Source organism: Aspergillus sydowii (assembly GCF_001890705.1).
Source record: "Aspergillus sydowii CBS 593.65 unplaced genomic scaffold ASPSYscaffold_14, whole genome shotgun sequence".
Classification (NCBI taxonomy): domain Eukaryota; kingdom Fungi; phylum Ascomycota; class Eurotiomycetes; order Eurotiales; family Aspergillaceae; genus Aspergillus; species Aspergillus sydowii.
The window spans coordinates 758421-770394 of NW_024467872.1; the positions used below are offsets into that span (position 1 = coordinate 758421).

General features: G+C 51.8%; 7 protein-coding genes across 7 annotated transcripts; 5 read left to right on the forward strand and 2 right to left on the reverse strand.

Moving 5' to 3' along the window:
- The first annotated feature begins 12 nt into the window (after positions 1-12).
- On the forward strand, positions 13-1840 carry ASPSYDRAFT_50350 (Zn(II)2Cys6 transcription factor domain-containing protein). Its single transcript, XM_040848050.1, has 4 exons — positions 13-420; positions 480-801; positions 863-911; positions 980-1840. The coding sequence occupies exons 1-4, from the start codon at positions 293-295 to the stop codon at positions 1615-1617; spliced, it is 1137 nt and encodes a 378-aa protein (XP_040698109.1). The 5' UTR covers positions 13-292; the 3' UTR covers positions 1618-1840.
- On the reverse strand, positions 1713-3633 carry ASPSYDRAFT_72421 (cytochrome P450; the record flags this gene model as incomplete). Its single annotated transcript, XM_040850645.1, is given in 7 exon segments — positions 1713-1958; positions 1978-2085; positions 2135-2199; positions 2256-2475; positions 2534-3155; positions 3228-3406; positions 3456-3633. 7 exon segments carry the CDS (start codon positions 3579-3581, stop codon positions 1713-1715), a joined length of 1566 nt encoding a protein of 521 aa, XP_040698110.1. The 5' UTR covers positions 3582-3633.
- A 117-nt stretch (positions 3634-3750) lies between these two features.
- Positions 3751-5035, forward strand: ASPSYDRAFT_50354 (alpha/beta fold hydrolase). The gene is made up of 2 exons (XM_040848051.1): positions 3751-3801; positions 3857-5035. Exon 2 carries the CDS (start codon positions 3942-3944, stop codon positions 4839-4841), a length of 900 nt encoding a protein of 299 aa, XP_040698111.1. The 5' UTR covers positions 3751-3801; positions 3857-3941; the 3' UTR covers positions 4842-5035.
- ASPSYDRAFT_50355 (uncharacterized protein) lies at positions 5013-6585 on the forward strand (the record flags this gene model as incomplete). The annotated part of the gene is made up of 5 exons (XM_040848052.1): positions 5013-5048; positions 5100-5243; positions 5303-5329; positions 5398-6026; positions 6091-6585. Coding segments are annotated over 5 exons (1100 nt in total), but the record flags the coding sequence as incomplete, so codon positions are not given.
- Positions 6586-6928: 343 nt separating this feature from the next.
- ASPSYDRAFT_50358 (uncharacterized protein) lies at positions 6929-8976 on the forward strand. The gene is made up of 4 exons (XM_040848053.1): positions 6929-7024; positions 7086-7691; positions 7739-7910; positions 7961-8976. Exons 1-4 carry the CDS (start codon positions 6968-6970, stop codon positions 8632-8634), a joined length of 1509 nt encoding a protein of 502 aa, XP_040698113.1. The 5' UTR covers positions 6929-6967; the 3' UTR covers positions 8635-8976.
- Positions 8977-9816: 840 nt separating this feature from the next.
- On the forward strand, positions 9817-10305 carry ASPSYDRAFT_94060 (uncharacterized protein; the record flags this gene model as incomplete). The annotated part of the gene is made up of 3 exons (XM_040852929.1): positions 9817-9944; positions 10014-10157; positions 10215-10305. The coding sequence occupies 3 exons, from the start codon at positions 9817-9819 to the stop codon at positions 10303-10305; spliced, it is 363 nt and encodes a 120-aa protein (XP_040698114.1).
- A 28-nt stretch (positions 10306-10333) lies between these two features.
- ASPSYDRAFT_136421 (putative quinol monooxygenase) lies at positions 10334-11813 on the reverse strand. Its single transcript, XM_040840759.1, has 3 exons — positions 11393-11813; positions 11191-11343; positions 10334-11126 (listed from the first exon to the last, which is right to left on the reverse strand). Exons 1-3 carry the CDS (start codon positions 11441-11443, stop codon positions 10674-10676), a joined length of 657 nt encoding a protein of 218 aa, XP_040698115.1. The 5' UTR covers positions 11444-11813; the 3' UTR covers positions 10334-10673.
- Positions 11814-11974: the final 161 nt, after the last annotated feature.

The following is an 11974-nucleotide window of genomic DNA, read 5'->3' on the forward strand; positions in this document are numbered from 1 at the left end:
CCTGCTCTGTGTCTTTGTTGCAGCCCATTGAGATCCCTGTTGTCGCTCCACTTGGGCCAGCGTCTCGTGTTGGGCGTGCAGCCACTCAGCAGCTGTCTGCAGTCTCACACCACGCCAGCGTTATGGATCCTTCCGCAGGCGAGTGCGCGACCGGGCTGCCGACCTCAAAATGGCCAGTCATGGCAAATGCTTGTGTTGGTTCTAGAGACGAGACAACGCTTGCAGGAAGTTATAAAGGCGGCGCAGGGGGGTCGCTCAGGCAAAGGTCCAACCCCGCTGGTTGTTGTGAACGATGGATGATCCGAGTAACGGTTCGCCTGGAAATCAGGGCTCAAGAAGGCTGCGCTTGGCCTGTGACGCCTGCCACAGTGCGAAGATTCGCTGCTCGGGAGGCTGTCCCTGCAAGAAGTGCGAGAACCTGTGCGTTGGGCGCCCCTTCAGCCGTCGATATTATGACAGGGCTCACATCATATATACAGGAGTCTGGACTGCCGTTATAGCTACACTGCAAAGCTGGGAAAGCCCAAGGGGGCGCGCAACAAAAAGACCCTTGCCAGGTTAAACGGTCTCGCCAGTACACCGGTGAACGGCAACAGTAGCCCTAAGAGCGACTGCGATGCGCAACAGCAGCGCCCTTCAACCCCCGGTGGCCTCCCGCTGTTCGAGAATATCACACCCATGTCCATCGACGCCCAGCAGCTGGCGCAACCGCTGGTGAACGCGCAAGGGGATTACTTTACCTCCTGGCCCGAGTTTGATGTCTCCGCTGACACTCTACCTCCCCCAGAAAGTCTATTCAATGTGGGTTAGCGGCTATCCAGCAAGATATACCGCGCAGGAAACTGACATGATGCGTTCGCAGTCCAAATTGGGGAGCCCAGCGATGGATGATGATGTTGTCGCGGCACTGGGTAGGATATTCAACCTCGTCTCTTCGTGATGATTGGACGGATTTACTCACAATGTTCTATCCCTGCAGGCTTTCCCTCTGCCTCGATCGACTTCAAGGCGATGGACTCCTCTATCCGAAATAAACCCCCTCCCCCCGGTACTGCAACTACATGCGAATGTCTCAGACAGCTCACCGAGCACCTATGCCTGCTCAACTCCACCGAGCGCAAGCACTGCATCCTCTCCATCGACATAATCCTCTGCCAGGCCCACACAATCGCGCCCTGCTGCGAGGCAGCGCTAGCCTGCTCGCTATGCCGCCTCGATCCCACAGTCCTGCAGTTGGTCATGACGATGATGCAGATCCTGATCAACTGGACCCGCATGGACTACAGCAAGGGCAATCGGGCCAGCTGCCAGACTCCGCTCGTACGATTTGGGAACTGGGCAGTCTCTGCAGAGGAGAGTCACTCCGTTAAGCTGCTCCTCACGACGCGCGTCTTGGATGCCAGTGGCGCTATTTTGGATATCCTGCGGCTGAGATTGGATGAGCTCACCTTGGTCGGGAAGAAGCAGCCGAGATATAAGTTCCTGGATAGTGAAAATATGCAGGATATGCTGGAGAGGGTATCGAGGTCGCTGGCGGATCTTGGGAAGCTGGTCAAGGGCTGTGGCGAGACTGATATCGGTGCTGGTCAGGGTAGCAGTAGCGGCGATTCTGACTGAGCTCTCATTATGAGACAACATGGGATACGATTGATGTACGGAATAGACACTATTCTTTTGCTGCTTTGACACCATGCACTTCTACAGTCTCTAGACTACTTGTACCTGGTCAGCTGCAGCACAACGTCCGCCATCGGCACCCAAGCCTTCTCGTCGATCTTATAATCGTTATTCCCCCGGCGTCCGTCATAGACCTGGACGTCATACTGCTGGAACAAATGCGCAGCCACGGCCTTGACCATCGGCGAGGCAAAGTGCTGTCCCAAGCATTTGCGATGGCCGAACCCAAATAATGCGAGATTGTATCGCAGCTGATTGGCTCGGTCAGTAAAGGCCATATCCTCTGGATAGGAGGCATACATCTGCTTTTTTGATATTCTTGAACCTCGACGGGTCAAAGGACTCGCTGTTGGGGCCCCAGAATGGATTGCGGGTGTTGATTGCCAGAGTGTCCACCACGACCATTGTCTGTCTCGCGTTAGATGCCTGGGGTTGAGCAACATAGACAATCACTTACATTCGGTTTTACCAAAATGCCACCAAAATTCTTCACTGCAGGAGACGTTTCCCCCACATTAAAGACTAATATAGTTAGTAAAGTTAGTTGGCGTGGTGGCCTTTATATACGGGCTGCATACTGGTTATCGGCCGCAGACGCATTGACTCGTACAGACATCGGTGGAGATGAGTGTCGCTCCTGGCCAGATACTCTGTGAAATTGTCGCTGTGAGCTGCGATTTCGTCGCGCAGCTCTCGTTTTGCCTCACTGCTATCAGCCACGAGCGTTATCAGCCAGGTAATGACAAAGGTGGAGACATCCAGGTTGGCAAAGAGCATCTCGTCGAGGCTGTGGGTCATCTACAGGTGAAGTCTGTTAACGGGATGATATATGTCAGGCGAATGAGTGCTGTCTGACCTGTTCCACTGTGATCTTTCCCTCCGTATATGACTTCCAGTATGAGGCCACGGGGACTGAAAGCCCCTGCTGCGTTCTATTTTCGGCTATTTCAAGATTAAACTGCTTCCAGTCTCGCACAAACGCCATCAACTCCCGATATAACGGCGGGTCGTACCATCGGAGAAGACTGGAACGATACAAACCTCCCCGGAAGATATTTGGTGTCAGGGCTAATCTGCGAGTCGCCAGTCCCCAGAGTGCGTCATTCTCGCTTGCCGACAACTCGCCGTATATAACTTCAGCTGATAGGAAAAAGGGAAACTTCATGAAGGCCGTAATCGCGTGAAGAGTGAATGTTTCAGCGCCATCTCCCGAGGTATCACTCTTCCCCAGGCTGGGCAGGCTCGTCATGAACTTTCTGGCCTCACGGTCGATAACAGGCATACGAGTCACCGTTGCAGAGTGGCGAAAGGCAGGCTCCAGCAGTCTGCGCATGCTCGTCCACTCCTCCCCAACAAGCAGTCCGACGCAGCGGCCCAGGAAGTGGCTGAAATACCATCCGAAGTTTGCATCCAGGGTTTTGCCGTGACGGGCAGAGTCGGAGTGGAAGATACGCAGATGCTCAGGCGTAGTGATGACTCTTTCAGTCAGATCCTTTGGTTAGCTATCGTGGGCTCTCTCCATTTGTCTTCATAACAGGTGAGGCACTTACATTTCTGGGTTGCTACCTGCCCAGATGCGGTAGACAGGCCCGTACTTCTGCCATTCCGCTGACTTGGCTCGACCGTTCATGAATCTCTCTGTGAGCTGGCCGTTGGGCCACTGCCATTCCGGGCCAGTTATAGGACGGCTGCGTCGGGATACGCCGCCGTTGAGAGTTTTGAGGAGGTTCTGGTGATCATTACGAGTCGTTCATGCCTGGATATACAGCTAGACGTACCGCAATGACCCATCTTCCTGTAAATTTGGCAACAAGGTACGAGGCCAGCGTTGCTATGACCAAGGCCGTGCATGCAGCAGGAATAACGAGGCTACCCTCGTTCAGTGTAAGGAATCCATAATCCATGGCGAGTGTTTGGGCAGGTTGATCAAGTTCAATATGGATGATAATGGAAGACGATTTTCACTTTCAGACTCGATGCTTATTGAAAGGATATACTACAGGAAATTCTGGTTTGTGCGAGGGCTCCAATTAGAATACAGTCGAATAATCATGCCGTTACTGGGGTTCTACTCTTAGGCGTGCATCGGCGACTATGCTCTCCCTCGGCGCATATTGCCGTCTGGTATGCCACCCATCAGGAGGTCTTGCACGTCAAAAGGCTGACCGCAGCTTGTAAGATTTAGTATTACCGGTGGTTCGCCCTGGTAGATCCTACACCGTGATCGTTCAGACTTTACACACTTCCGCCTCACTTCAACCACCATGAGCTGCTTCGGGTTCCTGCGTAAACGAAAACTCCAAAAGCAAACCACACAAGATCCACCGCTGAGACTCGACCCTTATGTCTACACACGCACCGTCAACGGGCATGAGATTGCTTACACCGACTATGGCCATACCCATCCAGGCCCGGCCATCGTAACGTTCTCCGGGTGGAACCAGGACCACCGGTGCTGGGCCAACGTCGCGCCCCTCCTTGTGCCCCGATATAGAGTCATCAGTATCTGCTTCCGAGATCACGGCCCAAATCGCGATCCTGTGCCTGATTACGGCTTCGAAGACCACGCCGACGACGTGCTGGCTCTGCTGGACCAACTCCAGGTCATCCAGTTTGTATGCATGGCTGCCTCACACGGCTCCTGGCCCGCAATGATTGTAGCTGAGAAGGCCGGCCGTGACCGTGTTCCTGCTATTCTTATACTTTCGCTCATGATGGCAGAGGCGAGTCCCGAATTCCTGGGTCTCTGCCGTGCGCTACAGGGGAGAGAAACCTGGCAGAGCGCCGTGCAGCTATTTTTCAAGGGAGCCTTGGGTGGGAGTCAGAACCGCGAGGCTCGAGAGCAGGTGCTGGGCAATATGGGTGGGTTTGGATCCGATACGTGGGCGAGGTCTGGAAGGACAATTGAACAGGCGTATAAGCAGTGGGGGTCGCCGTTGAAGCGCATGGAGCAGTTGGATGACCCTCCGCTCATTCATCACTTGTATAGCCAGCCCGACGCGGCGCAGTACCATGCGCTGCATCGGGAGTTCCGCCAGAAACATCCCAAGTGGTTCTCGTATACGCATCTTGCCGGAGAGACCCATTGTCCCCATATGGAGAATCCGGCAGCTGTTCAGCAGGTCATGACTGATTTGATTCAGCGGGGCATGGCGAAATCATAGTATTCGATCTCTGTTATCCATGTACATACTTAGTTGTTTAACCAATCTCTGCCTAAGTTTTGGGGCTGTCTGGGCTCGGTCATTATCCTCGGTGGTGTCGGCGAGTATAACAACCGTATAACATGGAGAACGGTCCCTGTGTGAACCTCAGTTATCTACGTACTGGATTCGCGATGACATTCCCTCCCCCTCCGCTCCCTGACCCTGGTAAGTCACAAAGGCTCATTTGATATGTGCTTCGTTAATAATAGTTATTAGAATGGCGGGCTCTTTCCACCCTCTCGCCTCTCAACGGTCATATTGAATCTGGTTGGAACCAGGCCACAGGCCAATGGTCCAATCCTGAATTCATACAAGACCCTTACCTTCGTGTCCATGGACTGGCTCCTGTTTTCCATTACGGTGCGTCTGTCCATGCCTGTTCTTCAAAGCTACCGCTAACCCTCTATCCCTGCCTTTAGGCCAGGAGGCATACGAAGGCATGAAAGGTATGGACGGGCACACTTTAACGTACAAAACTACCCAGACACTCACGGTTTCATCTGTTAAATAACAGCCTTCCGCACCCCCGACGATAGAAATATCCACATCTTCCGCCCAAGCTTCCACGCCCGACGCCTCAACGACTCCAACCTCCTTGTCTCCATCCCACCAGTCCCCGAAGCCCATTTCCTAAATTGCGTCTCGCTCGCCGTCGCCCTCAATGCCGAATTCGTCCCATCCAACAGTATCGATGGCATGTTGTACATCCGACCCGTTGTCTTCGGCTCGGGGCCCCGGATCCTCCTCTCCCCGACGGACGAGTACATCTTCTGTGTGTACGTCGTTTGCGCACCGGCGGCGTACCATGGCGTCCGGCCCCTGGATGCTTTGATTCTGGAGGACTTTGACCGGGCTGCTCCGCGTGGTGTTGGCGGTGGGAAGGTCGGGGGCAACTATGCCCCTGTGATGCGGTGGAGTGAGCAGGCTCGGAAGGAGGGTGGGTGGGGGATTACACTGCATCTGGACAGTCAGACGCACACGCATGTGGAGGAGTTTTCGACGTCCGGGTTTGTGGGAGTAAAAGGAAGAGGTGCAGATGTGACGATCGTGGTTCCAGATACCAAGAACGCCATTCGCAGTGTGACTGTGGATAGTATACAAACGATTGCAAGGCAGTTGGGCTGGAACGTGGAGTGTCGGCCGGTACGTCTGCTTTTCAACTATGCCAAGATGCAAAGTCCCTGATAGATATGCTGACCGTCGCTAGATCAAGTACGAGGAACTAAGGGACTTCTCTGAAGTCCTGGCTTGCGGGACTGCCGTGGTGGTGGTCTCGGTCAAGTCAGTCACTCGCAAGAGCACTGGAGATCGCTTCCTTTATCAGGATGGGAGAGGTGAGCCTGGCCCTGTAGCGACGAAGCTGGCCAATGTCTTGCGCAGCATTCAGAAGGGCAGGGAGGAGGATTCATTCGGCTGGTGTGCAAGGGTAGAGGGACCTGTTGAACTCCCCCTTGGCTCAACCAGGGAGTAGCTCGCAAAAAGGCTCGTGAACACATTCGGTACTTTCTACGATTAGCTAGACACTATTGCCGGGACTAAACCGTCATCTATACCTATATGAGCGCTGAAACATTCACTGGTTGAATTGGTCCACAACTCAGTTACATGACTGTTAGTAGGCTGGCCCTTGAGCCACCGCGTTTCCATTCTCTGTGGGGGTGTGACCCCCGTGAAGTAAATGCTTTTTCTTTTCTAGTCCTTCAAGTGCTGTCGATCCCCTTCTTGGCCCTGAATGTCTGCGTGGCTGCGTGGCTGTGCAGATCGTCATTTCTCTCCGCACTTTTTTCGCCCGATTAACCTTGCCAGAACCATCAGCTGTGCGGCTGCAGACGAAATGTCGTGTAAAAAGGTCAACTGCTCGGATTGGGACTGGAGGGCCTCGCGCCTCGAACCGGATCCTGATATCTCGGGCATCGGGGTATGCTCGTGTCTTGAACGATTACAATACACGAGGCTGATTTGAACAGGTTCTGGTAGCGTCTCTTGGAACTGCTTGGTTAACCTTGATATCCCTGGTAGTCCATTATGTCGCCGTACCAGTTGAACGGTCATCCAGCCTATTGGACTCGTCACTGCAAGGAGCCATGCGGCGTGCCCTAAGGTGGGATTCAAGTAGGGACTGGTCGAGGCCGCTAAAAAAAGTCAGTATATACACTGGCCTGAAAAGAAACCATATACTCCGTCGAGACCTGACCAATGCAGCTTATACTCGCAATAAGCGACCAGCAGCTTGTCACCGGGCTCGCTATGCTCATCGGGGCATTTAGCCAGCTCAACTGCGGTATATCCTTTTACCACTGGCAGGTGGCAACTACTCTGGCCTGGTTCGCCTCGATAACGCATCTCGCAACTCTCCCATTCCTTCAAGAGTTTCTCCAAAGGCACAACTTTCTCCTCTGCCTGAGAGTGATGTTGATGTCAGGGGTCGCTATTATGTTGTCAATAACCCTGCTTCGAAGCGGCCTTCCGGACGCCCCAGCCATGTGTGGAACTGTTGCCAATGGATCTCTCGCAGTCAGCGACTGGATCAAAAAAGACGGCATGTACACGATCCTATCCGAAATCATACTCCTTGGAACCCTCATCACACGCCTTCTACGAATGTTTTCACGCACGAGCCACCTTGGTATAAAGGCTATGAGATCTGCGCGCGCAAAGTGGCAGGCATCCATAATTTGGCTGTGTAAAATGCTCCAAGCACGCAGCGAATGGACCGCAGCGGCCGCTCTTTGGGTACCTGTCGTGAGCTTATCCGCCCTGGTCTCGGTCCAGGCTTTGCTTGACTTCATGCGATCCCGCGCGTGGGAGGTAACTGTTGGCCAGATATTGTGTATTCTATATGCTGACGTCCAAAGGTACTCTGGCTACTATTTTCCCTCGTGTGGGGTACCATACGACTATTTGCTGTCCGGTATGGCGTGCAGCAAGACAGCGATCTGTTGGAAGAGAGCTATTGGGGCTTCGGTCAGGTTATTCCCGTATTGCTTCTTCTTGTACCGGTCTTGATGTTTGTGGAAAGCCTCTCCGGTATTCTCTACTCCGCTCATATTATCGGCTTTCTATACTGACACGGACAGATTTGTCTAGTGAAAAGGCCACTGATATTCCAACCCGATACGAAAATATCCAGCTCTTAGAGCTGAGAAATGGCCAACACACACAGTCAACGCCCAGTTTCCAAAACGAACTCCCAGTCCCCCTGCCGGCAGTGTCAAGCAATCGGCCAACCCCATCTGCGAGTGATTCAGCATACGACCGTATTATAGCTTCCTGTCAGTGCGACTTTCGCTCGTGCCCCTGGTACCTGGATAACCAATATTTCATTATATCATTTATTGTCGGGGCGGCACCGGTTTACCTTGCGTTCGCCGCGTCGAACTTGGAGCAGCTGAACGTGTATTTCGTGCAATATGCATGTTCACTGCTCGGGGGCTGCTGTCTCTGTCTCTCAACCATTCCCCTTTGCGGAGTTCTCAGCACCATTGAACGGACCCGGTCCAAACGTCGTGCCTTTTCCATCATCCGAATTATAGTTGATCCTGGTTGGGCTTACCGGATATGTCGTCGAGTATACTATTATACCTCCCCGGGTCTTGTTGTTTTGAGCGTGATTGTTGCTTTTAAAAATTGGATATTCATACTCCGTTTCCCTGGGATCTTTGTGGCGTTCTGTACTTGGATTGTGTTTTATATGCCTCCTTTTTTGTTGTCGGTCTTTGGTGCCATGTACTCATTATACTGGTATGTCTGAAAGGGGGACTTGCATTGGGTAGGGAAGTGACCTCATCTTGTTCGCCGTCGAATATGCCTCTGTGGGCTTGTGGGTCTCTGTTGGGCCACGGAGCGTCTCACGGCCTTCTATACCTGCTCATCTTTATCAAGCTATGTATAGTTATGTTCAATCCCTGGACAGGTCCTACTCGATCGCGTCTCCTTCGTTCCTTCCCATACAGTGTGGCCAGTCGCTCCTGCCATCTTCAAATGTTTCTAGCTCCCACGGGGAATTCGCGATAGGCAACAGCGGCTGTCTTTCTTTCATATTCCAGGCTTAATTCCACGCGGTCACATATACTACCGTTGCAGTCAAAGATCTCACCCCGTCAGTGGCCCCTGCGCAGCTACACCCTGCCTCTTGCTAGACCGACCGTCTGCCACCTGTCATGGCACTTGATCTGCTGACTGCGGTAACACTGGCTTCGTCCAGGTCTGACCTCAGATATGGCCTCTTGTCTAATGATTGCGAGCTGTTGTGTAACCACGACGCATGGGGTTGGAGTTCGTCAGCCGGCATTGGATGGGTGACTTTTGGATGTACCAATCAGTTCTCACACCTATCATACCCACAATAAAGACGTCCAGCAACGGCCCCAGGTGGTTCGTCCGTCAGATGCATGTCTTGGATGACGGTGGAAGGAAGCCATCGACAAGCCACTTGGCTTTTTATTGGCTTCGCTGCATGTGACTCGTGGGTGTCATACGAGTTCGTGGCTTCTGTTTGAAAAACGACCAGCGTATGTTTTCTGGGGTTGATGTCGAAGGGTTCAAAGCTTCATCCAAGGCAGGGGCTCTCGCACGAAAGGAAACCTGGTGAGTTGGCTTCCTAAATGAGTACAACTGCACCAGTGAACCGGTTTGCGCTGTGGTACAGATAAAGAACCGTAAGCTGGGGCTCTGTCAGTTTGAAGTTACGCAACGTCGTGTATCATGGTCCATTGCCTGGATAGGAAAAAGGAATGAGCCAGCTGGATCATGGCTGGATAAGGACTTATCAAAAGTACCCCTCATCTCCATCGATAGGTGACAATTTAGGCTTCCCAATCGAACAGAAGCAGGTATAAATAGAGGGCCTCTGATCCTGAAATGTTCCTCAGCTCCAGAGTTCTTTACTGTATCTCAGCACACCACTTTGAAGAGACAGAACAATCCTTCCACAATGTACACTAGCATTCCATTTATTGCCGCCCTTGTGGCCACCACTGCTGCTGTTCAATGCACTTCACCCCCGCCTCCAGACCCCGTGAATCTCTCTGAAGACTGGGACGTTCAATGGACCCACGTCAAGTATGCCCTGCCCACCATGCCTGCTGTATATCCTTCAAGACAGTAAGCTGACACTTTATCGCTCTGCAGCACTGATCCTTCCCAGCTCTGCGTCTATCTCTCCAACTTCCAGCTGGCTCCGAACCCGCACGTAATCCGCGTTGCTGGTCCAATCAACACCAACAGTGACGGAACAACTGTTGCTGGAGGCTGTCCGCCAGGGATTGTAGATAGGTGAGTCCCTGGTCTCCTGGCGCACTACAAGTAGCACTAACGAGTTTAAATCTTTAGCCCGTACAGGATCCGGCTTTCCCAATGTGGAGCGCCAAATACGATTTACTCCGAGTGCAACCAGATGGAAGTCACTTGCGATGACAATTAGACGGAAAGTGTTGGACTAGTTGACGACATTTTTTAGGCATTCAGTGCCGGATTCTTTGACCGTCTCGGTATAGGTTTTTACCATAGATTAGGTTTTTCCTATACTGTAATGCGAATGCAGAGACTTTGGATGTACGATTTGGGCTTACCATTACTTTCTGCTGAATAAATAGACACTTTATGACACGCACGAGTGACCTACTTGCTGGAAGGACAATCACCGTGGAGTAAGTTTAGCATTAATTATTAAAGGCCAAGTCATATGCCCTTTCACTATGACTATGTAGTAGATCGTGTTACACAACCTGCCGGGCTAGTAAATAGCGCGAGACTATTCCAGCCTTGTCACACCTATCCTCGACAAGGTCCCTAATGGTGCAGCCAACCCTTACCATTCGGGACATACGCTCTTCCTTCCATACTCTTGATTTCTGCCTTTGAACCCAGCCACAAATCCACCAGCTTGTCTCCCTTCTGATGTGCCAGCATTGCCTCCCAGCTAGCATACCGCTCAAATATCCTCAAATGGGTGTCGCTGTCTAGACTCTTCAGAACGAGGAATGTACTTGTGCCGTCTTCGTGCTCGGCGATGTGCTCGGCGATGACAGCGAGCTTAGCTAGAATAGTATTTCGATCCAGTGGCGTATTGCATTCGATCCGCGTGTCGTAGATCACCTTACACTCCTGGCAGTTTCCGGGCTTATCCAGGAACCCCGCTGTCTCCGTGTAGTGCGTAAGGTCTAGGCCTGTTGACATCGTGCTAGGGACGGTAGCAAGAAACTCTTTCATGGCAGGAGAGTTCAAATGCGTGCCATACAGATCCTGTTCCGAGTTAGTGATAAGTAGCTGAGTGTCTTCCACACATATCGAGCATGACATTACCAACCTCGCGCGTGTTATAGGCCTCGAAGGCCAGCATGTGGGGTGTTTCTTCAAAATTGGTCTTGAATTCGGACGGAATTCCAAAGTAGTAGGTTAAAGTCGATGTTCGCTCTTTAACGGCAACATACTCCGCCAGTTTGTCGTACGCATTTTGCCACTAGATGTACAATGTGAGCCTTTGTTCGGAAAAGAAATGGGTTCCTCACTTCGCCGTATCTACCAGGTATGAACTGGACATTGCCGAAAATGATGAACATATTGTCTTGTTTGCGAAGAACAGTGCTGTCAAAACTTTGTCTGAATGTAGTTATTGATGTTTAGGTTCATCGCCTCATCATATAGTCGTGTTTGATATGTTCGGTCCCCTGGGCCAAGCATGCCGGAAAAGCATAGGATAAAGATTACCACCCGAGGCCCAAGCTACAAAATAACGATATAACTACATTAGCACACAACCCAAGGCCTCGCCATTTGTAGAATTCACCCCATCTGCGGTTGATGAAGTGAACTAGGTGGCCATAAATTAGGGACGTGTAGTACCGGCTGTGGAAGGCCAATTAGGGCTGGAAGGCAATCGTAGATCCGGAAAATCTACGAGATGTAAATTAACGGAAAGAGCAAACGAAAAAAAGACGCAATCAGGTATTAAAATATTTTGATCCCTTTTCCGCTTATATTACGAGATTTTTAGGTGGATATATATAGATCATGAGACCCTCTTCCCGCGCCCACTCTCTAAGGGAATGGCACGCCTAATAAAAACTGTCGTTCTTGACTATGTCCTTAGG